Genomic DNA, 27,029 nt, shown 5'->3' with positions numbered 1-27,029 from the left:
CAAGGCCACAGTGAGATCAGCACACGCCTGGTGGAATGGCTGAAATCTAGAACAGACACTGCCACGCGCTGTGAGGAGGAGGAAGGACACGGCCCCATGGAAGACATTGGGCAGCTCCTAGAAAGTCGGATGGAGGGTTACCACGATGCAGCTAGTGCAATCCTGAATATTTACCCAATGGGTTGAGAACTTGTGTCCACAGAAGCCTGCATACAGATGCCGATGGAGCTCAGGCACGGTTTCCCCAACTGGAAGCAACCAAAGTGTCCTTCAGTCAGTGACTGGAGAAATAAACCGTGTCATGTCCATACGAAGGAGTATTAAGTAGTAAAAACCACATGAGCTATCAAGCTACAAAACCGTGTAGAACCTTCAACGCATATTTCTAAGCGAAGCGAGAATGAGAAGGTGCATACCGTACGATTCTAACCATGTGACACTCTGGAAAAGATAAATCTAAGGGCTAACAAAAAGGCCAGCGCCTGCTGAGAGTTCAGAGGGAGGGAGAGAGGGAAGGTGGAGTAGGGGACAGGATGTTTAGGACAGTCCCGTGTGGTACCGTCATGGTGGGTAGGAGACTATGCCTTGCCCAAACCCGTAGAACCTACAACAGAACGCACAAACTCTTCATAGAGTACCAGCTTATGTTACTAGTCAGCAGTAATCACAACTAGTTGATGATAACTTGACCAGCTAATAGTGATCATAGTGATAATGGCGTGTGATGTTGGTTCACCAGTTCCAACAGTCACAGCCCACTAAGGCAAGATGGCAGCAGACGGGAAACCGAGGGACGGAACTGAGTGCCCTCCCGGGACCTCTGTGCTTCCTGCCCAGCGTCTCAGGAAGCACGAAACTGCTGTGAAAAACAAAATCTACCTACAATTTTGTTGTAAAATTAACAAATACAAAGAAAGCCTTACATTTACAGGAAAAGTTGGAAAGAATACAGGAATATAAGCTTAGATGCCAAAACTACCACCACTACCTCCAGAGGTGCCCATTTTTAATAGCCGAGTGTCTCTGTCCAGACTTCCCTCGACATGAGACACGGGCGCGCAGTTTCCTGGCTGACAGCGCCATGCCGTGAGGGTTTTGCACTTGGCACACCCTGAAACCTACCTACTGGCAGGACAGCGTACCCACGTCAGCACACAGCTGCCCTCCCACATCCCATCATAATTGTTTTCCCAGTTCCTTGCCATTGGACGTTCAGACGGTCCCCAGGTTGCCACCACCACCCACATCGTGGTGGAAGCCACTGCCCCTGCATCTGTCGGGATTGCTGTCACAGTGTCCAGATTTGCCCTTTGGCAGCTTGTGCGGGTGTGCCCTCTGCTGAGCAGTGTTTTGGTGCCAGTTTCCCAGCCCCCCTGCCAACTGTGACTGCTGTTTCCATCCACCCAGTGCTGACAGGAGAAAATGTTCTTTCCCTTGGTGAAGGCCAGGAGTGGCGATGAAGCTAGCCTCTCTAGGTGAATCTGAATAGCTTCCGCTCGGCCATCCAGAAGCCTTCCAGGTATTCTCCTTACTCCGTGGTGTCTAATGGCCCTCCCCCTGCCTTCCATGTCTTCCAGTTACGACAGTGGCCTGACTCATACACAAAGAAGTTCGAGCACAGAATCTACCCCATCACATTTTCTGTTGGAAACCCTCAGGAATGGAAGAAATTATTCAAACCCTGTGCTGCTCAGAGACTCTTTCTTCCGGTAGGAACACCTGTTTTTAATAAGTTGCAGCTTGGGAAATATTTGCTCGTGGAAACGTGGAGAAATTTGCTGAGATGTGTTTAGAAACCTTTAAGTTCCAGCTAAAAGTGTGCCTTCCTTGGATTCTGTACTTGATGCTTTTTAGGCTGTCCTGTGTGGAGGGGGTCCCTGTGTTCCTGGGGTGTCTTTCCCCAACACTGAGGGTCTGAGAGCCTCCGAAGCACATTTAGGGCTTCGTGACTAAGGCTCCCCCGTCTACTAGCTGTGTGAACCCCGGAAAGGCGGGTTTCCTGAGCCTCAGTTTCCTCCATGCACTGGGCACACGGTCGACGCCCGTAAGTGTCAGCTTCTGTCATCGTCATTTCTCTTACAACAGCGACTTGCTCTGGAAATGGCCACACTGTTATAGTTCAGAATGGGCCCAGAGCTCTGCTTCAGGCTTTTCATTCTGAAGTTTTACATTGTTTGTTTTATAAAAATCCTAAATAGAAAAACCAGCTAAGGTCCATCAAACAGATGGTCACTGAGCAGGCAGGACAGCGTTGTATTGTGAATTGCAGCCTTGATATCTATGGGACCCCTGCCTTCAGTAAACCTGTGTGGAGTGCCCGTCGGGGCTGGGCCAGGGGACCATGGCGACGAGCGTCAGAGATGCCAGGAGACAGCCAAGGCCCTGCTGCCGCAGCGCGCATCTGGCAGGGCACTGAACAGGCCGTTTGGGGTGCCGGCGGCTGAGGTGGAAAATGAGCCCGTGGATGTCTGTGACATGGGCTCCGCTGAGGTGGGGAGAGGTCAGGAAGCAGTGGCACTTATGCTGACACAGGCAGCCAGGTTACTGGGGGACAGGGCCTGGGGCAGCGAGAGACAGGGGCGTCCAGGAAGCCAGAAGCACACGCACAGAGGCCCTGAGCGGGGAAGAGTGTGAGGACATAAAGGAAGTCAGAGTAAGGAAGGGAGCACGTGAGACGGGCTGGGAGGCCCCAGGGCCCTGCACCCACGCCGCTGCGTCTGCTCCGTCCTCAGGGTGGCGGCACGCCCCAGGGTGGTTTCTAGCTCGGAGGTGGGATGGCCGGCCTGGGTGTTAAAGAGGGCACCCTGGTCACTGCAGTGTGCGCAGCTGGACGAGCTGTGGAGGAAACCCTTCGAGGGATTCAGGACCTGCCTGAGAATAGGATTTACCAGGCTCTGACGGGCTCCTTGTAGAACTGAAGGGGAATGAAATGCAAAGGATTCATCTGGATTCTGACCTGAGCAACTGTTTAGTATTGAAATTGCCAATATTGAACCATTTATGACCCACAAAAAAGATGATTTTTAAAATGTGGTCCAACCTAAGAAATGTGTGCCAACATGATTTAGAGGTGGCAAAGACGCAGGAAGAACACTTTTGGTAAAGGGGGAAGGTGGGCTTAATTGGGGTTCCATCTGATTTCAAGGTACCTGGGGACAGCCATGTAGGGTGTGCTGCTCTGGAAACCCTAGATGGCAAGTGAACTTTTCAGGGTTCTGACAGAGACCAGCAGGAAGAGCAAAGCCAGACAAGCATGGGGTTGGTACCACCCAATCTGAGTCACCCAGGTGGCCTGGTTCATGTGCTACAGACCCTCCTCCATGCGGTGAGATGGGATTAATGGCACAAAAAGGGGGTGAGAAATGGCCCCCTCAAGATGGAACTGAGAGCTGTAGTTGGTGGTGTATAAACTAATCACTGTTTGAGAAGATGAGAGGGAAATGTCAGGTTTCTGCTGCTTATGTCTATTTTAGGCAAAAAAGTAGTATCAGAAAGCCAAAGCTAATGTTGGGAAATTGTCTCCCTGTGGGATCCAAAGATTAGCACCCCAAGGGAACCTCATTTGAATTTTCTGTGACCTTGAATCGTGATTTTACTACCACTATTTAAAAAACTCACCACATGACAGTTTCATTCATTCCCAGTTCAGTAAGCCTTCCGTTTTGAATGACAAATGGCCGCTGGCGTTCCTTATCTGCTTCTGATAGTGGAGAGTAGCCTGGCTTAAAAATCACAGAGAGAGACTGCTCTTGACAGCGCGTTCACCTTCTCTCAGTCCAGCCACGACAGCAGATGCTGAACGTGGCATTTCAGGACATCGCCGAGAGTGTGGATCCTCCGGGTAACTTGAAATAAAGTCTAGGTGATGTTTTCCTTAAAATTTGTCATGGAAAAACAAATCAGGAGGCCTCTCAGAGGCACAGAGGACACGGAGATCCTAAGATGCGGATACTCTAGCAGTGGCCAGCAGGCCGAGGACCATTGTTTGGCCCCTCTTCTGAGGCGCTTCCATCTACCCGAAGCTTGCAGGAGAGACCCTTTCTCACCGAGACTCTTCCATCAGAATGATATGACAGCACAAGTCTTTTCAGCCCAAGCCTCTCAGGTCCTCAAGGGTCGACAGGGCTTCCATTCCACCACCGTGGGGTTCGTGGAGGCCTGGCCTCCTGGCTACTCTGAACCTGGTGGCTCCGGAGCAGGACCATCGTGGGTGGAAGCACACTGCAGGTGGCTCGATGAGCTCTCCAAGACACACAGTCCTTTCAGGAAATTCAAAGTCTAAGGTTTCTAAAACAGTATGCCAATTACAAATAATCACGCCTGTTCCTTAAAATTGGTCCTGGAAGACTTGGCCCTTAGTAAGGCCAGGAGGTGGTTACTTCTAAAGAATAGTTGAGTTTCTTACCTTCAATCCCTTTTCCTCATTTATAATTTCATAATAGATCTGTACATTGTGCTACATACTATGACCACTTGATTGCAAAGTCTCTCTCCTGAATCATTGAGTTCCTCTGGGGATCCTAGAGCTAGTTAAAATATAACAGAGATCGCTGGGTTGCAGGCTTTGCAGAGACGACTGGCACATGCCACCCCACACAGTCACGTGGGGTGGGTGAAGTGCTACTCAGGCTGCACCAGGGACAAAGGCTTTTTCAAGCATGGTTTAGTGAGCTCCGGGATTATAGTAACGTGTGATGTCGTTCTTACTGCTATTACTTGACACAAGCATCCACATTCAAGGAAGGAGTTAGGGAGGAATATTATCCAGAGAGACAGGAGCCTTTTTTGGTAAATTTATTGTGAGAGTTTCTGACCCTGTATTTCCAAGAAACTTGTATCAGTTTTTAATATTTTATAGTAGCTTTAATATTTTAAAGTAAAAATCTCATATTGCCTAAATTTTGTGTCACACTGAAGGCAACAACATAAGATCTTCCCTTTTTTTTTTCTAGAACTTCTTCTAATTAAAGCCAGACCTCTGTATTATTACTATATTACACCTCAGCATTAGCAATTAACATTGTAACATACTGGGAACCAACACTTTAGATAGCAACAAAAATTGACAAATATGTTAGTTTACATAATATATATCTTATTAAAAGTTATTTTTAAGAGGAATACCATGTAGAATCACCATGAATGATGCATTTTCATCAAGTACCAAGAGGCCATAAATTATTGGGATGAGATTAGCTATCAAAATGATCACATGACATGAACCTAGATATCAATTTTGTTGAACAAGCTTTCCACAATATTATCATTAACTTACATACTATTAAAGGATTCACATTCAAGATGTCAATTATAATTTTTTATAACATGTAAGAAAACCTCAAGTTCAGCTAACTAAGCAAAGAAGGAAATTCACTTTTTGATTCCCTCAGTGGAAAGTCCAGGGGGCAGGGCTGACTCCAGGCATGGCTAGATGCAGGTCTCAGTGTCATCAAGTACCCAAATGCAGCAGGGTCACTTCCTGATGAATGTGAAGCAGAGGACAAAAGCCAGGGGAAAGATTGCCTCCAGAGTTACCTGCAGAGCGGTGCTCCACCAGAAGAAGGGAGCAGGGGACAGGCAATTCCTGAGCACGCTCAGCTCAGGGTCCTGCTCAGCTCGAGGTCACGTGGCACGCTAACAGGCCACAATGGCGGACACGCACACTTCTGGGCATGCTTGGTGCACTTTATAATGAGCCCAAGAAAGCCTGACAGGAGAAGCTGGAGTGGCTCCGTGACTGGAAGATGACAGCTCCATCTGTATATGCTCTGCAGAAAGCAAAGGACGCTTCGAAGGGGTGTGAACGTAGAGCTTTCCAGGAAAGATGTCTGTCTGGCTTAGCGGTTGACAATCAGGACTCTATCTCTCGGTCTCTTGCAAGGCTTATTCAAGGAACACAATGATTGCTCAGGGCAACCTGAAGCCCAAAGTCCAGAAGCTCAGCAACTGCCGCAGGAAAGAGCACGGCAGGAACACCACCTCCAAAATGAAGCGCGAGGAACTCTGAGGAATTGCTCCCAGTGAGACAAGCGTAACTGGTGGAAGGTGTTTTTTAAATAACTATCTGAATTCTCCAGAAATTTCCCTAAAGACCGAGGCAAATGAATGCACATTTATTCAAGAAAACCTACTAAAACTTGGTAAGAAGTGTGAGTATCAGTGACATTTGAAGCACGGTCTACATTCCCCTCCACTCGAGCTCAGAGTGGTGGAAGCTCAGGTGCAGGCAGTTTGCCCAAGCACACCCGGATCCCTCACTCCACGCCCCATCGAGGGACGGAGCGCTCCCCAGGCGGGGCAGCCGTCCACGCTTCTCACTACCAGGGAAGCATTGCGGAGCCTAAGTTCCAGCCAAGTGTGGCCAACAAGTCAGGGGCTGTCTTGACTAAGGGGAAGCAAAACCATTGGTCAGCAACTTTACAAGGAGAACCAGGGAGAAATAAAGGTAAAAGTGACCTCTTGGTGCCAAAACAAGCCTCACAGACTTGACCTCAAAACTGCCAATGGGACTGACTTTAATTGAATCAGACCGTGGAACAATTTGTGTTCTGCAGAAGAAATAATTCCAAAAAAAAAAAAAAAATAGTGAAAATCTTTACATTAAAATACTATATTAGAAAATATTCACTTAATGCAAAAGAAAGCAGTAAAGAAAGAAAAGAGGGCAGGGGGAGACTTGACACATATTGAAAATGAAGTGGAGGTAGAAATTCCACTACATAATGATAACATTAAATGTGAATTATGAAAGTATCCAATCAAAGAGCACAGAATGTCAGAGGTCATTGAAAAAGAATATGGTCCAACTATGTGCTGTCTGTCAGTCAGAAGCACACTTCAGGTGAAAAGAAACCAATAGGTTAGAAGTAAAAGGATAGAAAAAGAAATACCACGAAAACAACAGCCACGAGGAAGCTGGAATGGCTGGAGTCATGTCAAACTGAGCAGAACTTATTTTTTTACTTTTTATTTAATTATTTTGTGTGTGTGTAGTGCTGGGACTTAAACCCAGGGCCTGGTGCATGCAAGGCAAGCACTCTACCAACTGAGCTATATCCCCAGCTCTCAGCAGAATTTTTTTTTTAAAAGAAAAAGAAGCATTACTAGAGATCAGGAGGGACAGGTTATAATGACAGAATGATCAATTTATTAAGTATGACGCTTACAGGCCGGGATGTAGCTCAGTGGTAGAACACTTGCCTGGCTACAAAAACAAAAACACGCAAACAGACAAACAACAAAAACTTGAAATAGACTCGTCAAATGAGGTAAATTCACCCTTTTCAGGAAGCAGAAGGTAGACCAGCACAGGTTTTCCTCAAGGTCATGCATTCTACTTCACTGTTGCTTACACCCTGCTGGGTTTTGATCCTTCTTTGAGTCGTAGTCTGGATCATTTTCCTCATCTCCTTCTTCTGCCCCATTCTCATCTGATTCTTCACCTTCTTCATCATCATCATCATCATCATCATCTTTAATAGCTTCTCCAGTGAAGTAGAACACTGACCTTGGGATTATATGCTCACGCAAAATGTGACCAATTTCAAAGTCTGCAGCAAGAATAGCTTCAGCAACAGCATCCAGATCTCCACTGTCAGGAACTGCAACAGCGGCAAAAAAATTAAAGAAAGAATCTTTGGAAAATGTTTTAGTCACAGTGCAAACTGTCCCATATCCCTTGTGTTTCTGCTTCTTAATAGTTTTCAAAGTGACATTTTTCCCTTTTCTAATCCATTTGGTACCCTGTACAACCTATAATTTCTGGTCCATCAAAAGAAAAGGAATCAGAATCATCTGGTTCTGACCTCATCCAATGTCTGTCAACACTTCATCTGTGAAACATTCGTTGGGTTCAAAGTGAAATTCTAAGGTAAAACTCAGAGGCTGGCCAGCATCTGAGAACTTCACTTTCATATCTTTCAAGTGCTTCAGAATAGGTTCATCATGTTCCTGTACCATGTCACTGAGCAAGTCAACATTCTTAAAAACAGTCAACCAAAATTCAGAAATTCCTTTAGGGTCTTCTTTTCCTTCATCTTTTTTTTTTTTTTTTTTTTTTTTTCCTCATCTTCTATGTTGGCCTTTTCTTTCAGCTCCTCTGAAATTTCCTCTTCTTCATCTGGCTTCCATTCACATTCTTCTTCTGTAGGTACATAAATTGTGTTATACTCAAATCACTTATCAAATAGAGGCTGATAAAAGAACAGCACACTTCTTTCAGGATCATGAACTTCCTCATAGAATTTGGTTTCTGTCTGCACACATTTAACCTGAAGTTTAGCCTTCAAATAAACCTTTCCTCCTTTACAGTTGTGCTGGTCATATCATTTAGTCACAGCAGGAAACAGCTTACTAAAACAGTCCTCTAGGTCCCTGTTCTCTGTTCCACCCATCTCCCTTTGATTTTCATGAGGAAGCTCCGCCCCTCCCTTTCTGTCACTTTCCCCCCAACTTGAGTGTGATCAGTGAGTCCTGAGCTTGGCTCACCCTAGCCTTCTCAAGTGCCATGCATTCTCTCACGTAGTATACCTGGGCCACGTGGGGTCATGTGGTGGCTCCAATCCTGGTCTTTTGAGAAAATGCCATACTGACCTCCATAGTGGCTATCCTAATTTGCAATCCTGCCAACAGTGTGAAAGTGTTCCTTTTTCTCCACATCCTCTCCAGCATTTAGTATCCTTGTGTTCTTGATGGACCTTGATGAACACCATTCTAACTGGAGTGAGGTTTTGATTTGCATTTCCCTAATTAGTAATGGTATTGAATATTTTTTTTCATTTATTTGTTGGCCATTTATATTTCTTCTTCTTACAAGTGTCTGTTTAGTTCATTTGCCCATTCATTAATTGGATTATTTCGGGGGGTGGGTTGTGATTTTTGAGTTTTTTATATATTCTGGATATTATCCTCCGTCAAAAGAGTAGCTAGCAAAGATTTTCTCCCATTCTATTGCATTTTCTCTTCACATTTTTTATTGTTTCCTTTGCTGTGCAGAAGCTTTTTAATTTGATGCCATCCCATGTATTAATTCCTGGCAACATTTCCAGAGCTTTAGGGATCCTATTGAGGAAGTCATTGCCTGTGCTTCTATGTTGGAGTGGTGACCCTACATTTTCTTCTAGGAGTTGCATAGTTTCTGGTGTGATTCTGAGGTCTTTGATTCACTTTGAGTTGACTCATGCAGGGTGAGAGATATCAATCTAATCTCACTCTTATACATATGGATAGCCAGTTTTCCCAGCACAGTTTGTGAAAAGGCTGTCTTTTCTCTAATGTATGTTTTTGGCACCTTTGTCAAGGATCAGATGACTGTAGATGTGTGTGTGTGTTTGTCTCTGTGTCTTCTATTCTATACCACTGGTCTATGTGTCCGTTTTTATGCTGGCGCCATGCAGTTTTTGTTACTATTGCTCTGTAGTATAATTGAGAATCAGTATTATGATGCCTCCAGCACTGCATTTTTAACTTAGGAGTACTCTGACTATTCTGGGTCTTTTATTCTTCCAAGTGAATTTTTAGGACTCTTTTTTTCTACTTCTGTGAAGAATGTCATTGCTATTCTTATGGGGATTGCATTAAATCTTTACATATTGCTTTTGATAATAGGGCCATCTTAACAACAATAATTCTGCCTGTCCACAAACAAGGAAGGTCTTTCCATCTTCTTGTACCTTCTTCAGTTTTTTTCTTCAATGTTCTGTAGTTGTCATTGTATAGGTCTTTATCTCCTTGGTTAGATTTATTCCTAGGTATTTTTTTTTTAAGTGATTGCAAATGGGATTGTTTTCCTGATTTCTTTCTCAGAAGATGTATTATTGGTGTGTAGAAAAGCTACTGATTTTTGCATGTTGATTTTGTAACCTGCTACTTCACTGAATTTATTAGCTATCACAGTCTTCTAGTGGAGCTTTTTAGATCTTCTAAGTATAGAATCAGATCATCTGCAAGCAGTGATAATTCGACTTCTTCTTTTCTTATTTTTGCCCCTTTTATTTCCTCTCTTGCCTAATTTCTCTGGCTAGAATTTCTACTACTATTTTGAATGATAGTGTGAGAGTGGAAATCCTTGTCCCAGATTTTAAATGACATGCTTTCAGCTCTTTCCCATTCACTATGATGTTAGCTTTGAATTTCTCATATTCAGTCTTTATGAGTGTTGAGGTAGGTTCCTTCTATCTCTAGTTTCTTCAGTGTTTTTATCATGAATGGGTGTTCAATTTTGTCCAGGTCTTTCTCTCCATCTACTGAGATGTCCATGTGATTTTTGTCCTTAGTTCTATTTATGTAGTGAATTACATTTTATTGATTTGCATGTTAAACCATCTTTGCATCCCTGGGATAAAACCAATTTGGTCATGATGTATAATCTTCTTAATATATTGTTGAATACAATTTGCTAATATATTATTACAGACTTTTATCTAAGTTCATCAGGAATATTGGATATCTTTCCTTGATGTGTCCTTATCTGATTTTGGTATGACTGCAGTGCTTGCTTTATAGAATGAGTTTGGAATGATTCCATCCCTTTCTATTTCATGGAATAATTTGAGAAGCATTGCCATTAGTTCTTCTTGAAAGGTCTGGTAGAATTCAGCTGAGAATTCATCTGGTCCTAGGTTTTTTGCTATTGTTGTTGTAGTTGTTGCTGATGGCTTTTTATTACTGCTTCTATTTCATGGTCAGTTATTGGTCTGTTTAGGTTTTCTATGCTCCCTTGGGTCAATTTTGACATGTCATATGTGTCTAGAAGTGGATCCATTTCTTCTAGTTTTTTCCAATTTATTGCTATATAAGTTTTCAAAATAGTCCTTAATGAGCCTCTGGATTTCTGTGATGTCTGTGGTGATTGCTCCTTTTTCATCTCAAATTTTATTAATTTGGGTCTTTTTTCTTTTGGTTAATGTGGCTAAAAGTTTATCAATCTTATTTATATTTTTAAAGAACTAACTGTTCATTGATCCTTTGCATTTTTTTTTTTAATTCTCTGTTGATTTTGGCTCTGATCTTAGTTATTTCCTTCCTTCTACTGGTTTTGGAATTGGTTTGTTCTTGTTTTTTCAGGGGCCTTGAGTAATATTGCTAGGTAGTTTATTTGGGATCTTTCTGATTTTCTTATGTTAGCCTTCATAACTGTAAACTTTCCTCTTAACCAGAGGTGCTAATATGTTGTATCACTATTTTCATTTGATTCTAAGACTTTTAAAATTTCTCCTCTGATTTCTTCTATCACCTGTCCATCATTCAAAAGTGTATTGTTCAATCTCTCTGTGTTTATGTAATTTCTGTAGGTTTTTTTTTTTAAATTTTTTTTGGTGTTGAGTTCCAGGTTCACTCCCTTATGATCAGATAAGATGCAATGAATTATATACGTTTTTTATATTTGCTGAGGGTTGCTCTGTGGCCTAAAATATGATCTATTTTGGAGAAGGGTCTATGAGTCAATGAGAAAAATGTGAATTTGGGTGTTGGATGAAATATAGTTATCTATTAAGTCCATTTGACTTACAATGTTGTTTAGGTCTGAAGAGTCTTTACTGAACTTATGTCTGTATTACCTATCTATTGATGAGGGAGGTGTGTTGTGATCACCCAGTGTTATTACAGTAGGGCTTATTCCAGTACAATACTGGAATACTGAAATCCTTAGGTCAAGTAATATCTGTTTATGTAATTAGGTGCACTAATGATTAGGGCACAAACATTCACTGTGGTTCTCTCTTCTTGTTGGATTATTCCTTTAACACCAGCACTTCTGAGGGCACATGGAACATTCTCCAAAATAAACTAGATGTTAGGCCATGAAAGAAGCTGCAATGAAATTGAAATGATCGATATTCTACAAAATATGTTCTCTAATTACAATGGAATAAAATAAGAAGTCAGGAACAGAAAGAAATTTGGGGCATTCACAAACAAATATATGGAATTTAAACAACACACTTCTAAATGGCCAATGGCTGAAAGAATAAATTAAAAGAGAAATTGGAAGGAAACTAGAATAAAAATGAAGGCACAACATACCAACACTATGGATGTAGCTAAAGCAGGGTTCAGAGGAGGTTTCGTAGTAAACTGCTGTCGTTCAATAAGGAGAGATCTTGAATCAATAACCCCACCTTCTTCCTCTGATGCATTAAAAAGAATAAATTAAAAGAAAGAAAAAAAGAAAGAAAGAAAACCATCACTGTAAATTAGGAACAAGATTTTGCTAAGATTAAAATCAATAAGAGATTAATAAAATCTTTTGGGTCTTGAAAAAAAAAAAAAAAACAAATTAAATCCAAGCAAGCAATGGTGGAAATAATAAAGATTAGAATGAAAATTAATAAACTAAGGAATAATTGATAGAATATAAAAATAGAAGATAGCAACAGAACCAAAAGTTGCTCTTTGAAATAACCAAAATTGGCAAACTGTGAGGAAGACTGTGAAAGAAAAAAGAAGACTCAAATGACTAAATTCAGGAAGAAAAGTGGGGACATGACCACCGAAATGATGAAACAAAAGGATTAAGAAGTGTGATTGTTGACTTTGCTGTGCTGTGACCAAAATACCCAAAAGAACCACTTAAGGAGGGAAAGTTTGCTTTGGCTCATGGTTTCTGAGATCTCAGTCCATGTTCAGCCACCTCCATCACTTTGGGCCTGAGGTGAGGTGGAACATCATGGTGGAAGGGTGTGACAGAGGGAAGCTGCTCAGCCCACAGCAGTCAGGAAGCAGAGGCGGGGAGAAGGAGCCCCAGGAAAGAGTCACCTTCCAGGGCACACCCCAGTGACCTGCCTCCTCCAGCCAGGCCCCATCTGCCCACGGTTACCAGCCAGGCAGTGCATCCACACTAGGCTGGCCTGGTGAGCTGCCAGCTCCCACACCCAATCATTGCACCCCTGAACATCCTGCATTGACACAGGAGCTTCTGAAGGACACCTCACGTCCAAACCGTAGCTTAAAGCAATACTGTGAATAAGTATGCACTAAACTAGATAACTCAGATGAAGTGGAAAAATTTGGATTCTGTGGGTTCTTTTCTCACTCTTTTGATGTCATTTGAGGCTCAAAAGTTTTGGATTTTGATGAAGTCTAAGTTATCTATTTTTCCTTCTTTGATGAGTTTTGGATGTCATGTCTGAGATACCTTTGAGTGATCTAAGATCCAGGAAGATAGGATGCCCTCCCAAGGCCAATGGGCGCCAACTAGATGGTAACCATGCGATTGAGTTTTGCCACAGAAAAAATAGTTGCATGTGTCAAGAGAGGAGGGAAGGTGTGCTGGGAGGGCAGAGAATGGACTCGGTGGTGAGCAGATCGGCGACACCTCTTCTCAGGCCTTCATGAAGGCCCGCTCATGTTGGTAAGTCAGGAACATGAGAACATACAAAGTGGGACCTGTAGGAATTTTAATACCCACAGTATTAGGAAAATTTTAATGGAGACAAAAATTAGAGATATATAGACATAGTATGTGTGTAGTGCTTAATAGCACAGGCTCTGGCTGGGCTCAGTGGCACTTGCCTATGATCCCAGCTACTCATGAGGCTGAGGCAGGAGGATTGCAAATTCAAGGCCAGCCTCAGCAACTTCGTTAGACCCTGTCTGAAATAAAAAGGGCTGGGAGTGTAGCTCAGTGACAGAGCACTTGCCTAATGTGTGTGAGACCCTGGGCTTAAATCGCAAATTTAAGAAACTGTAAACAAGTTTACATATTTAATACTTTAATATGATTTAAGTATTATACAATGTATATGTCTTGGAACATTATTACTCCATTAATATGTATGATTTTATGTTATACATGTAAGTTAAAAATAAATTCAACTTAAAAAATCATAATGAGTGGTTTCCTGTGAGAGTGGCCATGCGGTAGGGTTTATGGAGGGGTTGTTTTTGCTCCGTTTCTGTGTGTCTGCCTGTCTGTCTGTGTATATTTTCTTACCACGCTTTATTAACTGTTTGACTTTACACAATTAGTTTCTCAAATCGTGAGAAACAACCCATCAGTGACTCTTAAAAAGTTATCAGCTTTTTAAAAATGAAATAGAATAGAATAGAAAATGATGGACAGAGATTGCATGTGGGAGGACCACCGCCTTTGGCATCTGTGTTGCCTTCAGTCATTCTGTGTGCAGGTTCTAGAACCGTGACACAAGTGCATTTCTTGCTGTGTGGCCTAGTTAAAATAGAGAAATGCTGCTTCAGAGGGTAGCTTTGTGATGTGCAGGAGAAGAACAGAGAGCAGAAGGGTCAGCCCATGGGGTCTGCAGCTCGCTGTGGGCGGGGATCCTGGGTCCGTGACTTTATTCACTGTTCTTGGCTCTGAGGAAGGCACTCACCGGTGTCCTCTCTACAGATGAGGAAACTGAAGTCTAGGGACACTGTCGTTATCCTGGGTTCATTTCCCTCAGAGCCTGGTTGGGGCCCAGGTTTCTTCAGGAGTCTGGTCTTTCCATTCTTGCGAGCAACATTTTCCCCTGGGCCTGAGAAAACACCCCTGAAGTGTTTCGGAACACCTCCTGGGGAAGAGTCCCCTAACTTCCGTGCTTCACCTCCCAAGTGTGTATGAACACAAAACATCTGCCTTTGCCAGGCTCCCCAGGTGATTGAGGCTGTCGAGATTCTAATTGCTCCCTCATGGCTTTATTCTGCAGCCCGCCGTCTTTGATGTTGGAATAGATGTGTTTACTTATGTTGTATCTTTTGGCTTCTCTCATAAGTAAGCCCTGCCAGGGCAAAGATCTTGGGGTCCAGCCCCTGGAGTAATCCTGAAATGTATGGATAGCAGGCACTCCCTAAAGTCATTTGTGTGGATGGAGGGGTGGATGGAGGGATGGATGGCTGTCCAGTGGTCACCAGGCAGGTGGATGGCTTTATAACAAGGACTTCAACAACTCCTTCAGACTGTAGCACCGAGGAGTTAAAGATACGGCACTTAGAAAAATGGTCAGCTTTGAACCCAGTGTCCACTCAGTCAATGTTGCTTGGATTCAATTCTCAAATATAAGGAGAAGGAAACCTTCTTTGAAAAGCAGTCCAGTTCAGGCGAGGAGCTTGGGAGCAGTGAATCTGCCTCCTGCATCTCTCTAGCAGAGGTCACTCTGGGGAGGCACTGAGACACGGCATGGCGCTCTCTGGGCCCAGCAGACCTCTGCTGCGCCACTCTGCTGCACAGACTGCTTCAAATGGCAGCTGCCGTGGCTAAGGGGACTTCTGCAGCCAACAAGGAAAGAGTGTGCCCTCACTGGCTGGGACCGCAACGCCTGATAAGAGAGGAGGCAAGCCAGAAGCAAGCCATGGAGGCAGGTGGAGGAGCTGAGACAGCCATGTTCTCAGAACTCGTCAGAGAAACCAGACGCCTCGCTTACACAGGCCTGTGGAACACGTCCTGCCTGCAGCTCCAACAGTTGTCACGCAGCTGAGACGATGAAACCAAAGACCAAACACGGGTTTAATGAGCCAGAATTTTAAGAAAAAACATCTTGAATAAAGCCTTCAGAGATTTGCCCAACTCGGAGGCAATCTGAGTTTTGTTTGGAAAGATCAACGTATAAGAAGAGTGTGCTTCACTGATGGGAGCATGCGCAAACAGCCATGCCATTGGTACGCCCTGCTCTGTTCAAATGTCACCAGAATGGACGTGTAAATTACACACAATTCCACAAGGGGGCACAATGGAAGCAAAAATAAAAACTGCTATGTTTTATTTTTTTTTCTCCAGTGCCACCCTATTTTAAGGTAATAGTTTAATGAAATGAACAACCTTAGAATCTAAAGACAATTTAAATTGCAGAACACTATTTAATCAATATTGTATATCTATTCTCGTGCAAATTTCCAACATATGTGTCTTTAAAAAGAAAACAATAGGAAAGTGTTACACAGGAATAATTCTTACCAAGTTTCCATTATTCCCTCCGCTTCCGTTACTTTAACAATGTCAGAAAGGATGCTTAAGCATGCACCGCAGTGGATAGAAAGTCCTTTTCCCTGGACATTCCCCACGGTAGGCCATTAGAAAGGACATAGAGTATGATTTCACTGGTATTTTTAATTACCTATAGCGTCTGTGTTCATGTGTATGTGTGTACATGTAAGTGCATACACATACACACACAGGTACACACACACCACTGTTGCATGAATGGTGTCACAGGCCCACAATCCAACAACTCTGGAGGCTGAGCAGGAGGGTTGCAAGTTTAAAGCCAACCTGAACAACTTAGTAAGTACCTGTCTCAAAAAAATTCTAAAAAGGCCTTTTCTGGACCAGATGTTCTGGGTCTGGATATACTTACACTAATAAAAAAGTAACCATGGCAACAGTAACAGAGAAAAAGGGTATTTTACAACCTGTTTGCTCATCTCCCTGACACCTGGGTCCCTTTTCTCCAGAGTGCCACTTCTGGAATTTTGGGTTTGTTGTTTTGCTTTGGTTCTGGAGATTGAATCTAGGGATATTTCGCCACTGAGCTACATCCCCAGTCCTTTTTTTTTTTTTTTTTTTCCTGAGACAGTTTCCTCAAAGTTGCTTAGGGCCTCACTAAGTTGCTAAAGCTGGCCTCAAATTTGCAATCCTCCCACCTCAGCCTGGGTAATCATAGGCATGTGCTACCGTGCACAATGAGTTTTGGTTTTGAATGCCTTGCTCAGCAGGTGGATTCAGGCTCAGAGTCTTCTTAGAGCCCCTGTTCCCATGTAAAATCCAGTGCAAACCTCTCAGCCTACTGTTCAGAGCTCTTTGCATCTGACCAGGTTCATCTGTGATTATACAGGATTCTTCCAAATCATGAATTCCCTGTGTCCACCCAGCTGCTCAGCCACTGTCTTCCCTTGAGGTGTGTACACCTGGCCACTCCAGCCTCACTTACTAAAATAACACCTGTTTCTTCAGAACTCAGCCCAGCTAATAATCTAAGAGCTCTAGATTCTCACAGTTGTTTCTCAAACAGTCAGATGTCCAAGATTGGTATCAATGTAGATTCTTGTTTTCAAAAATATGTGTGTGTACAGACAAATAGAAATAAAAATAATTAACAGTATCTCTGTGCACATGTGTATTTCCCAGCTGTACCCCTGAGAGAGGCTAGGAGCAGTGACACCCCAGCAGCAGCAAGCACACACCCTGTCCAGAGTTTGGTTCCTAACATCCACCTTCCACCCTCCAAGAAAAGGAGCAGGGTCCTTGGAGAACTGGTTGATTCCAGGCCCCATCACACTGGCCTGGAGGCTGGTGCACTAGGCCTTCACAGACCCCGGTGGCTCAGACCCTGCCTCCCCTTGCACAATCAGCCTTGAAGCCTGCTTAACATGGCCGTGGTCCTGAGCCAGTCCAACAGCTGAATTCCTTAGCTCATGATCCTGTTTATTGGATGCCTTAGAAGCTAACCTGAGGGAGCAGGCCTGTCCCTTGGAGCTTCTGTTATAATGGAGGGAGACAAGCAGTAATGAGAAAAATAATTTAAGAGGTCACTGGGTAAGAGAAGTGGCAGAAGGAGGGAGTCACATGGGGCGATACAGGGCGCGTGGCAGGAAGGAGGCCCCTGGGAATGCCTTCGGGAAGGGGCGAGTCTGGCCCGGCATCCTGCCTCGGCTTGGGAGGTGGGGTCGCTTCTGCCACTCCCTGGGCAGCTGCTCCGGTAAAGAACAGGAGCTCTCCAGCCTTCTCTCCAGACCCAGGGAGGCTGGGGAGTGTGAAAACTAGCAGAGGCCCGCCTCCTGTCTGCTGTCCTGAGAGGCTCCGCAGTGGCTGCTGCCTTCTCCCACGCTCCCTGGAGCACGCGTGCTTACAACAGACAACAGACAGACAGGGACCCAGGGTGGAGGGAGACGGTCCTGCCCAGGCCACCGACCGAGTGAAGTCCCGGGACGCTCCACCCAGCAGCTGCGGAACAAATGCGCACCAAGACCTATGCTGGGCCATAAAATAATCAGACTTAATAACGGGTACATTGAAACCCTCGGAAGCCGCAGCGTGGGCTCCCACTATCAGGGAGTTCAAGTGGGAATGGACACAACCCGGGACCTGGGGAAGACCAGACTAGTGGGCGAAGAAGAAATCACGTGGAACCGAAACCCCTGGGTCTGCACCCACCGCGGGCGGGGACCGCAAGGGGCAGCGAACGAACCCCACCGCATGCAGCCCTTGGAGTCTGGGAGACCGAGTGGGAGGGGAGCTCGGCGCCAGCGGAGGAAGGGCCCGTAGGGCCTGCCGAGGACCAGGTGTGGACGGACCTTGTGGGTAGAGGGCAAGACCGCCTTGCAGTTTCTGGCTCTAGCGGCTGAATGGCTGTAGCTGTCAAGATCGGGTCCAGACTTGTCAGCGCGGCTCCAGACTGCCTGCCTTGACCTTGACCACGACATTCTCCTCCGCCCCCCAACCCCCAGCTGCGCCTTCCTCCCTTCCGGGCCGCCCTACTGCGCCCCTGTGCTGCCTGCCGGGTCCTGCCTGAGGCTCCCTTTGCTGGGCCCCTGCCCTTGCTCCGCACCAAGCACCTGAGGGCCGGCAGTCTCTCTCCTCTGCCTACTACTGCTCCAGCCAGTTACCGGTTCCCTGGGCTGGAGTCCAGGAGCCGTCCACAGGAGCGTGGGAGATGAAAACGCCAGGCAGCACTTACTGAGCCCCTGCTGTGTGCACCAGCGCTTCAGCCGTCCCAGCAGCATGTGGCTCAGGTTTCAGTCTCCTTCACAGTATGCCGAGGTAGGCTTCAAAGGCTTGAGCGGCTTGTCCAGGGTCCCCCAGACGGGGGAGGACACGGAACTTGAACACAGGTTTGCAAACCCAAAAGTTTCAACCACCATGTCGTACTATCAAAGTCAGACCAGGACTGAAGCAAAATGGACTTCAGATGAGCCGGAGAGTTCCTCGTGAAGTTCCTACCGCGACCAGGCTTCCTCTGCAGAGTGCAGAGGAGGCTCCCGGAGGTGCCTGCCCAGGTTGGGACAGCAGGTGGAGCAGGAGCAGGAAGACCCGATGTGCCAGCAGCCGTGGGCACAAACAGCCCTTGTGCGTGCCCCCGCTTCCCCTAAGGACACAAAGGCCTGTTTCTAGGACCGACTCATTTCCATAAAGGAATTAGAATGACTACATTTATATCCTTTTGGTAAATATTCCTCAGCCAACAATGGCCCTCTTCAAATTAATACCAGCAATAAGTGCCCAGAGTTAGCCTCCAGAGATACAGTGTTACGGAGTGATTTTTTCTTTTATTTTTTTCAAATAAAGAGTGAAAAGGCCTAGGCACTTGTTTCCAGGCAAGGTAATAAGTGGACCATGATGGTGGGAAGACTGAAAACCTTCATTTCTCCTCGGCTACATGAAGGCTTCTGTGGTGGGCACACGTTGGAGTGCTGTGGGCACTGAAGCGAGTGGCAGTGGATGGCACTTGACATTTTCAAAGGGAAAACAGACTTTCCACTTGCAACACTGCTGCATATTGAGTGTTCACTTACCTAGCCACTGCTCAGTGCCTTGTGTGTACATGTGCTCATTGCGACCTAGTGACACCCATGGTTTACAAATGGGGCCCTGAGGCCCAGGGAGCCACTTGTCCAGTCTCAGGGCCAGGGTCTCATTCCTCACCTTCCACTCCAGTCCACCGGGAAACCCCATGGCTCCGCCTCAGCTGGGATTCAGGATGTGGTCGCCTCTCACGCCCTGACTGTTACCACCTGGGCCTTGCTACTGTCACGTCTCTCTGGAATCATTGAAAGCCCGTCCTCGGTGGTCTCCCTGCCTCTGTGCTCCCCATGGTCTGTCCTCAACAGAGCAAGGCCACCCTCAGTTCAAACCCCAACAGCTGGAGACTTGCTCAGATTATAAGTTCGTGTTCTCACGAGGGCATGCGATGCACTCAGTGACCTGCCCCCCACTCTATCCTCACCTCTGGCTCTTCCTGCTGCTCGCTGTGGTCCAGCCACAGGCCCCTGGCTGTTCTGGGGGCGCCAGGCACGCTCCTGCCTGATTCACTTGTGGCTGCCTCCTCCCGAGGAGCCTCTGCCCAGCAGCAGTGTCTAAAGCTGCAGTTGCCCCACATCTTGTGCCTGCGACTCCCACAGTGTTTTCCACATGCCCTTCCTGCCTGCTGTGTAGTCAGTGGATTTATCTGGTATGTTCTCTGACTCCCCCTTGAGGAGTCACTGCTGGTCACAGCTGGCACCTAGTGAACCCTCCATGAAGGTGTATTGCATAGAGTAGACAGAGAATGCAGCAGGTGTCTGTGACCATGACCAGTAGATCTTCCTGTAGTAGAATGCAGGCTAAAAGAAGACCAGAATTCTGATATTTTTGTGAACTCTCTGGTTTCAAAAAAAATGTTAGCAACTACTTCAAAAATTTTTAATGGGTTAGATATGCCAACGGGAGTCAAAAATAAACCCATCTGTGGCCCCACCTTAGCCACTTTTAGTTTAGGTTGAACTGGCTTTGCCTCCTGTCTTAGTCTGTTTTCTGTTGCTATGATGGAACGCCACAAACCGTGTAATTTATAAAGAAAAAAGGTTTATTTAGCCCTCCAGATATGGAGGCTGGGGTATCCAAAAGCAAGGTACAGGTTCTGGTGAGGGCCTTGTGCTGCGTCATAATATGGCAGAAAAGCAACAGGGCAGGACATGCACAAGAAAGAGGCAGCATGTGAGGAGTGGGCTTGCCACTTACTGACCTGCTCTCTCAAGAAGGGTACTAATCTCTCCTCATGGCCTGGTCATCCACCTGGTCATCCACCTATGCACACTCACCTAAGGGACCAAGTTCCAGCGTGAGCTTTGCGGGGGACAAACCACATCTGAATCACAGCACCACCTTAACTGAAGACCTACAGGATTTCCAGAAGCTGAAGCCTTGAGTGTTCAGTCTCTGTCCCTTGGTTCTGGTCTGCAGAGTGCATCCCCAGAATCACACCTTAGCAGGAGGGACGCTTCTGCCCGTGTGCATTTGTTCTGAGGCTTGTGCGACTGGCCTCCAGGAGAGACAGAGCTGTTCTTCAGGTGACCCTTGGTGCTCCTTGTGTGTCAGCCATGGTGCCAGTGCCAGGCCAGCGGGGCAAGGCCAACAGGAGACTAGCTAACAGGAAGTACCAGGCCAGGCCCCTCTGAGGAGCCCCATTTGTGAGCAGCCCTCAGGGTGTGGCCATGCTGTGCTGGTGAGGAGGGCGGCCAGCAGCCCTCGCCACAGTGCTGAGGATGCCCCTGCGGCTTCTCTCCTGAGGACGGAGTTTGACATTATCTATTGGATCTACAAATGCATGCATTTGGGGCTGGGTAAAATTTTTTGATTATGTTTTGGTGCTTATATTTTTGGTAATTATATTTGACTCAGTAATTATCTTTTTAGTTGCTTTATTTTTCTGTTCAGGTGTATCTAAAACCTTTCAAGATAAGGAGGACCTTCAGTGTGACATTGTTTCTCATGCAAAAGCTTGAGAGCAACCCAAAAAGTCTGCCGTGGGTGGCTGGCTAAGCCGTGGAACACTGCACAGACATCAAGATAACAATGGAATCCCCCGTGCACAGAGATGGAAGTTTCCAGCGTGTGTTGATTGGTTTGAAATGAAGCAAGCAGCCTGGTGACTTTGTGCATGCTCTGCCAACATCTGCAGCCTAAAAGAAGGGACTGCAAACGCAGAGCTGCTTATTCTGACACGCACACGTGTTGGGCACAATGTCCACTAACACTGGCTGCCTCTAAGGGGGGACCTGACCACCAAGAGCCCAGAAAGAATAACTTGTCAGTGAACTTGATTTAAGGTATTTTCATTTTTGAACCATGTGGAATTATACTGTTAAAAAGAAAAAAGAAGTGCCATGTTATATTTTCGATCTTCCCATGTCGGTGGCAGAGATTCGCTTGCTATATTTGGTCTGTATGGTGTTCCATTGTGGATCAACCATGATCTATTCAAACACCTACTGTGGACTGTTCGGGTTGCTCTCAAGTTTTTGTATGACAAAGTCACAATGAAAAGCCTCCTTATCTTTGCATCTCAGATACACCTGAGTATAAAATTTCCCTGAAGAAAATCCCATTGTAGTGTTGCTTGTAACTAAAAAAATGGAAGTAATTCACATGTAAAATAATAAGATGTTAGGTAAATAAAAGTTGTACCTGCCAGGCATGGGGTGGTACCCCTATAATCCCAGTGACTTGGGAGGCTGAGGCAAGAGGATCACTATTTCAAGGCCAGCCTCAGCAAATTAGCAAAGCCATAAGCAACTTAGCAAGACCCTGCCTCAAAATTTAAAAAATTTAAAACAGGACTTGGGATGTAACTTGCCAGCAGAGTGCCCCTGTTAAATCCCCAGTGCCAAAATCAAAACAAAACAAAACCTATTGAAAGTTGTTCCAATTTTCTTAAACTGATTGCCTTTTTTCCCCTGAGTGAAGGCCTTGCCTGCAACATTGCTACTTCATGTTGTAATACCCCCATGCTTCTCATCTTTCAAGTTTTTCTTTTCTGGACCTTCTTAACTTCTGTTTTCTTCCTTTTGGGTTTGATGAGAGCTGATAATCTTATTTATTCTAATGGAGGAAGTCTTAACAGTAACAACCACCCGAGACCAAAGAGGTTGCTGCTTCTCCCTCTTGAGATGGTCAGTTCTCCCTGGAAGGTGTCTGTTTTCCTAAATAAATCTCTGATTGTGCCTCTGGGTGGAGTGGGGGCAAGTAAAAATTAAAATAGTCAAGTCTGTGAGCTTAAATTTGTTCTGTACAGCCCTTAATTGATTAAGACATTAGTATTATATGCTTTTATACAGGCCTTACTAGACAATTGGCCATAAAGAGAAATTTGTAGTTTCGCACGGGTTGAAATAGCCTCTCTTCCCTTCTAATTCTTTCATTCTGAATTAGCTTCTTTTGGAATACCGTGAAGTCTCTTGTTCCCTTACACACATTCTGGAAATAACTATCTTGCTATAACCTGGGGGGAGGGGAGCTTGTTTTCTAGAATCCAGCAACCATTAAAATTATGATAAATGAACTTGGACAGAACACTTTTCTGTGCTTAAGGTCCCTTCGCAGTGAAGGGAAGAAAACGTAGTTCCCCCCTCAGTCCTCATAGTCTGTAGTTGGGGCAGACTCCCGTGACAAGTGACAACCACCCGGGAGAAGCAAGCTTAGAACACAGGCAGTGACCATCACTGGGAGGAAAGTGATGCAGTATTGACCTCCGTGTCTGCCTTATCTAGCGTGGCCAACAAAGAAGGACGGAATTCAGAGAGGTGACACGGGAGGGCAGAACATGGGAAACACTTAGGATGGGAAGTCCCCTTGCAGGTCCCTTGGGCTTTGAGCTGCTAAGGAGTGTGAAATAGAATTCACATCCATGTCTTTTAGGGGGCGGGAGGAACCAGGGATTGAACCGGGGAGTGCTTAACCACTGAGCCACATCCCTAGCCCTTTTTATTTTTTATTTTGAGATAGTGTCTTGCTAGACTGCTGAAACTTCTCTTCAACTTATGATCCTCCTGCCTCAGCCTCCAGTCTCTGGGATTATAGGCATGCCCAACTATATCCTCTCTTAAGGCAGAAAAGGGGGGTGGGGTACGGAGGACAGAAAGATCTGTTCTTTTTATAAATCTCTATCCAGTTTCTAAGGAAACTGGGGCGGCAGGAGGGTGGTGTGGAGCGGTCCCCGGGCCTTGGTTGTCTTCAGCCCAACAATTCTTCATGTCTTTAGAAGGAGCGTTTTGATTCCTTCACCAGTGAAATAAGGCCGACAGGAGACTGAGTCCTTGGGATGGCCTTGGGCATGGAAGACATCACAATGGCACTTACATACGATAGGTAATCATATCATAGCGTGTGTTCAAGGTCGGGCCTGAAGCTCAGCGATGGAGCACTCGCCTAGCATGCGTGAGATCCTGGATTTGTGCTCAGTACCACAAAAAGAAAAATAAGTGTATTCATTAGTACTTTCATAGATAATTTGCCTTTCCTCCACAGTCAGTACCCTTGAATTATAATTTTTTAAAAAGTCAGCAAAGATTTTACCTTTGCATAGAAAAATAAGATAAAAGGAGAATGTGGTAAATATTTTAAAAGACTTTTGTTTTCAATTTACAGAATTTGTCCTACTTCTGAAATTAGTATCTTCAAATTATTAAGATAGGTATCAAGATCATTTTCATTTGTGAAATGTGGATGATCATTATTTTTAATATTATCTTATTGATTTGTAAAATTCATTGTGTTGCCGAAAGCTCGGTCTTTGTCCCTGATTCCAATCCAATAACAAGGACATGGTTTTGAGAACAAGGAAAAAGGAGGTTTATTGTTTTACTAGCAAAGGAGAAACACAGAGGACTCCTGTCCCAGAGACTGTGATTCTGACCGTCAGCAGGAACAGGAGGCTTTCAAAGAGGCGACTCAAAGGCTGCCTTCCCCCTGTTCTCTGTTGGGGCTGTGATTCACTTGTTAACTTGGGGGACAGTCATTTCTGAGTTCTTCTGGTGCCATCCCCAAAGTCTGGGTGACTTCCTTCCTGTGGTGGGTGTGTGCTCAGGGACATATAAATCTGCCTAGGGTGGGGATCACCTAGGATCGCCTTTCTTCCCTTGAGATTAGGGACGGGGAGCTTAGGGAGGAGCAGGGAGAGAGGAAGAGAAAGAAAAGAGTCCATTTTAAAAAATCGGTTGCAGTGGCAGAGCAGCAAGGGCATAAAGTGGACACTGTTACCATTGCTTTAATTCATGAAAGAGAAATCCTGTGGCTACTCATGTAGGCTTGGAAATCACTCAAGCCCAAAATTCCTGTGATACCTATATCATATGGTCCCTGCCTGCCATAATAAGTATGATGGACTGGCCAGGCGCAGTGTTCTGTAGTCCCAGCTACTCGTGAGACTAAGGCAGGAGGATCGGACGTTGGAGACCAGCCTGGGCAACTCAGCAAGACCCTAACTCAAAGTAACCTAAAAAGGGCTGGGGACGTAGCTGTGTGGTAAAGTGCTTGCCTAGCACGCATGAGGCCCTGGGCTTAATCCTCAGTACTCCACCGCATAGACTGGATGGCTTGAACGACAGAAATTTATTTTTCTACCATTCTGGAGGCCGCGGTGCCAGCAGGGCTGGGTTCTTCTCTCTCGACTTGCAGACAGCCGCCTTCTCCTTTTGTTCTAGTGAGGCAGAGAAGCAAGTTCTCTGATGCACAGTCTCCCAAGGGTGCCCACACCCTCAGGGCCGCTGCACCCTCACAGCCTCAACTAAAACTGGTGGTCGCTCGAAGGCCCCACACACGCATGTCGTTACGGGGTGAGGAGGAAGTGAGGCCAGGGACCCTGAAGATTCAGTTCCCTCCTGGGTTACACTCGTCCTAGGTTTGGGGGGCAGTTGGGCAAATGCCCATTTACTAACTAAGCCTTCAAAGTCTGGAACCCAGGGCAGATCTTGGAAACTAAGCAATTAGCACAGAGAACACACCCAGGGAAAGCTGGCTTGACTTATCTGCAACAGTCTCATCATCAAACTCAGCCTGTGAGCAGAGAATGGCTTTTACATGTTAAATGATTGAAAAAGAAGCAAAAGGAGAAGATTTTGCAACATCTAAAGATGACATATAATTCAAATTTCAGTGTTCCCAAGCGAAGTTCTGTTGGAGCAGAGCCACTCTCGTTCACTGACATGTTGTCAGTACTCCTTACCTGCTCCGGCAGCAGAGTTGAGACTAAAATATTTACTGTCTAGCCCTTTACAGGAAAAAGTCTGCCAGTCTTCAATCAACCAACAAAGCTGGCCAATGACTTCTTTTGCCTATTCCCAAGTCCAAATCCTTGCTAGAAATGCATTTTAAAAGACGCAGTGCCACATCCATCACCATAGAAGACATGGATCCAGGGACAGATCCACAGCAAAGCTTGGCATAAACTGGTTTATGGATGGTCCACTTCAAGTTTTCTAATGCTTGACTCTTCCAGGGAAAAACTAAGAAAGACAGTGGCCTTCCTGAAGGATGGAAGAACTCGAGAGCGCCCCAGTAAGGTGCTGATGTTTTCAGCCCTCATCAGATGTGGCCTGAGGAGCTAGAATCGGGCCAATCTAGATCAAGAAATACCTTAAGTCTGCACTCCTCAATTGACACTTATCCCTCAGGTCAAAGGAGAAGGGAGGACAGGAGCTAAGATGGGTGCCCTTTCTGGAATTTCTGACACATTGGTGACACTCTTCCCATCAGGCCACTTCCTTTCTGATGCTTTTGTTTGGTCTCCCTTCCACACAAAGGTGATCTTGAAGGACGTGGACTCTCTGCTCTATGTGGACACTGACGTTCTCTTTCTGAGACCCGTCGATGATATCTGGAAGCTTCTGAGGCAGTTTAATTCCACCCAGCTTGCAGCCATGGCCCCAGAGCATGAAATCCCCAAGATCGGCTGGTATAGCCGCTTTGCTCGCCACCCTTTTTACGGCTCTGCGGGAGTTAATTCAGGGGTCATGCTGATGAACTTAACTCGGATAAGAAGTGCCCAGTTCAAGGTAAGAGTGCTTTGGAATTCCTTTTTAAGGCTGGAAGTTGTCTTTTCAATAGTGACATGCCTGCACCTTGGATATGCTGATTCAAGGACTGTAGCAGGTGGCCTGCCAGTGGGGATGGAAGTCCCTAGAGGAAAGGGTTTACTTTGGAAAGTTATGGGATATTTGTTTGGGGAAAGCCCAGACGGCTATGGAATGTAAAGCTTCCATGGTGTCCATCCAGGAATACGCTGTAGCCTTTCAAAACCATTCAGAAATGTTGGGGCTTACTCTAGTGACATGTTGACATACGTGAACAGAGATATTGATGCAGGGGTGTTTGTGGTCTCATATTTTATCCTAGTAAAGAACTGAAAAGCACCTAAATAACTTCAGTAAAACAAGAACGAGTAGGCTATCCTCATATTAAGAAGAATGTTAATTATGGTGGGAATAGAGCTCAGGGGTGGTGGTAGAGCACTTGCCCAAAACGCACAAGGCACTGTGACTGGTCCCCAGCGCGGCAAAACATGAGAAAGGAGCAGGTTAATGTGTGAGACTGGTAAGATCTCTGAGATAACAAGTGAGAAAAACTT

General features: G+C 45.4%; 1 protein-coding gene and 1 pseudogene across 7 annotated transcripts in view; one reads left to right on the top strand and one right to left on the bottom strand.

The window, feature by feature from the left end:
- The window catches only part of Gxylt2 (glucoside xylosyltransferase 2), a 69,064-nt gene that overhangs the window by 22,692 nt on the left and 19,343 nt on the right, over window positions 1-27,029 (top strand). For 6 of the 7 annotated variants that reach the window (XR_007106294.1, XM_047534999.1, XM_047535003.1 and 3 more), the window contains exons 3-4: window positions 1,578-1,709; window positions 26,206-26,457. Coding sequence is in view for 6 of the 7 variants with exons in the window: in XM_047534999.1 (XP_047390955.1) it covers window positions 1,578-1,709; window positions 26,206-26,457 (384 nt within the window). In the remaining variant the exon portion in view is untranslated. The remainder of the gene's footprint in view (window positions 1-1,577; window positions 1,710-26,205; window positions 26,458-27,029) is intronic. The other variant, XM_047535001.1, reaches the window with a different exon arrangement.
- On the bottom strand, window positions 7,339-8,598 carry LOC124971128 (nucleosome assembly protein 1-like 1; annotated as a pseudogene).

This window comes from Sciurus carolinensis, chromosome 19, assembly GCF_902686445.1.
Source record: "Sciurus carolinensis chromosome 19, mSciCar1.2, whole genome shotgun sequence".
Taxonomy (NCBI): domain Eukaryota; kingdom Metazoa; phylum Chordata; class Mammalia; order Rodentia; family Sciuridae; genus Sciurus; species Sciurus carolinensis.
This window is presented reverse-complemented; position numbering and strand designations above follow the sequence as displayed.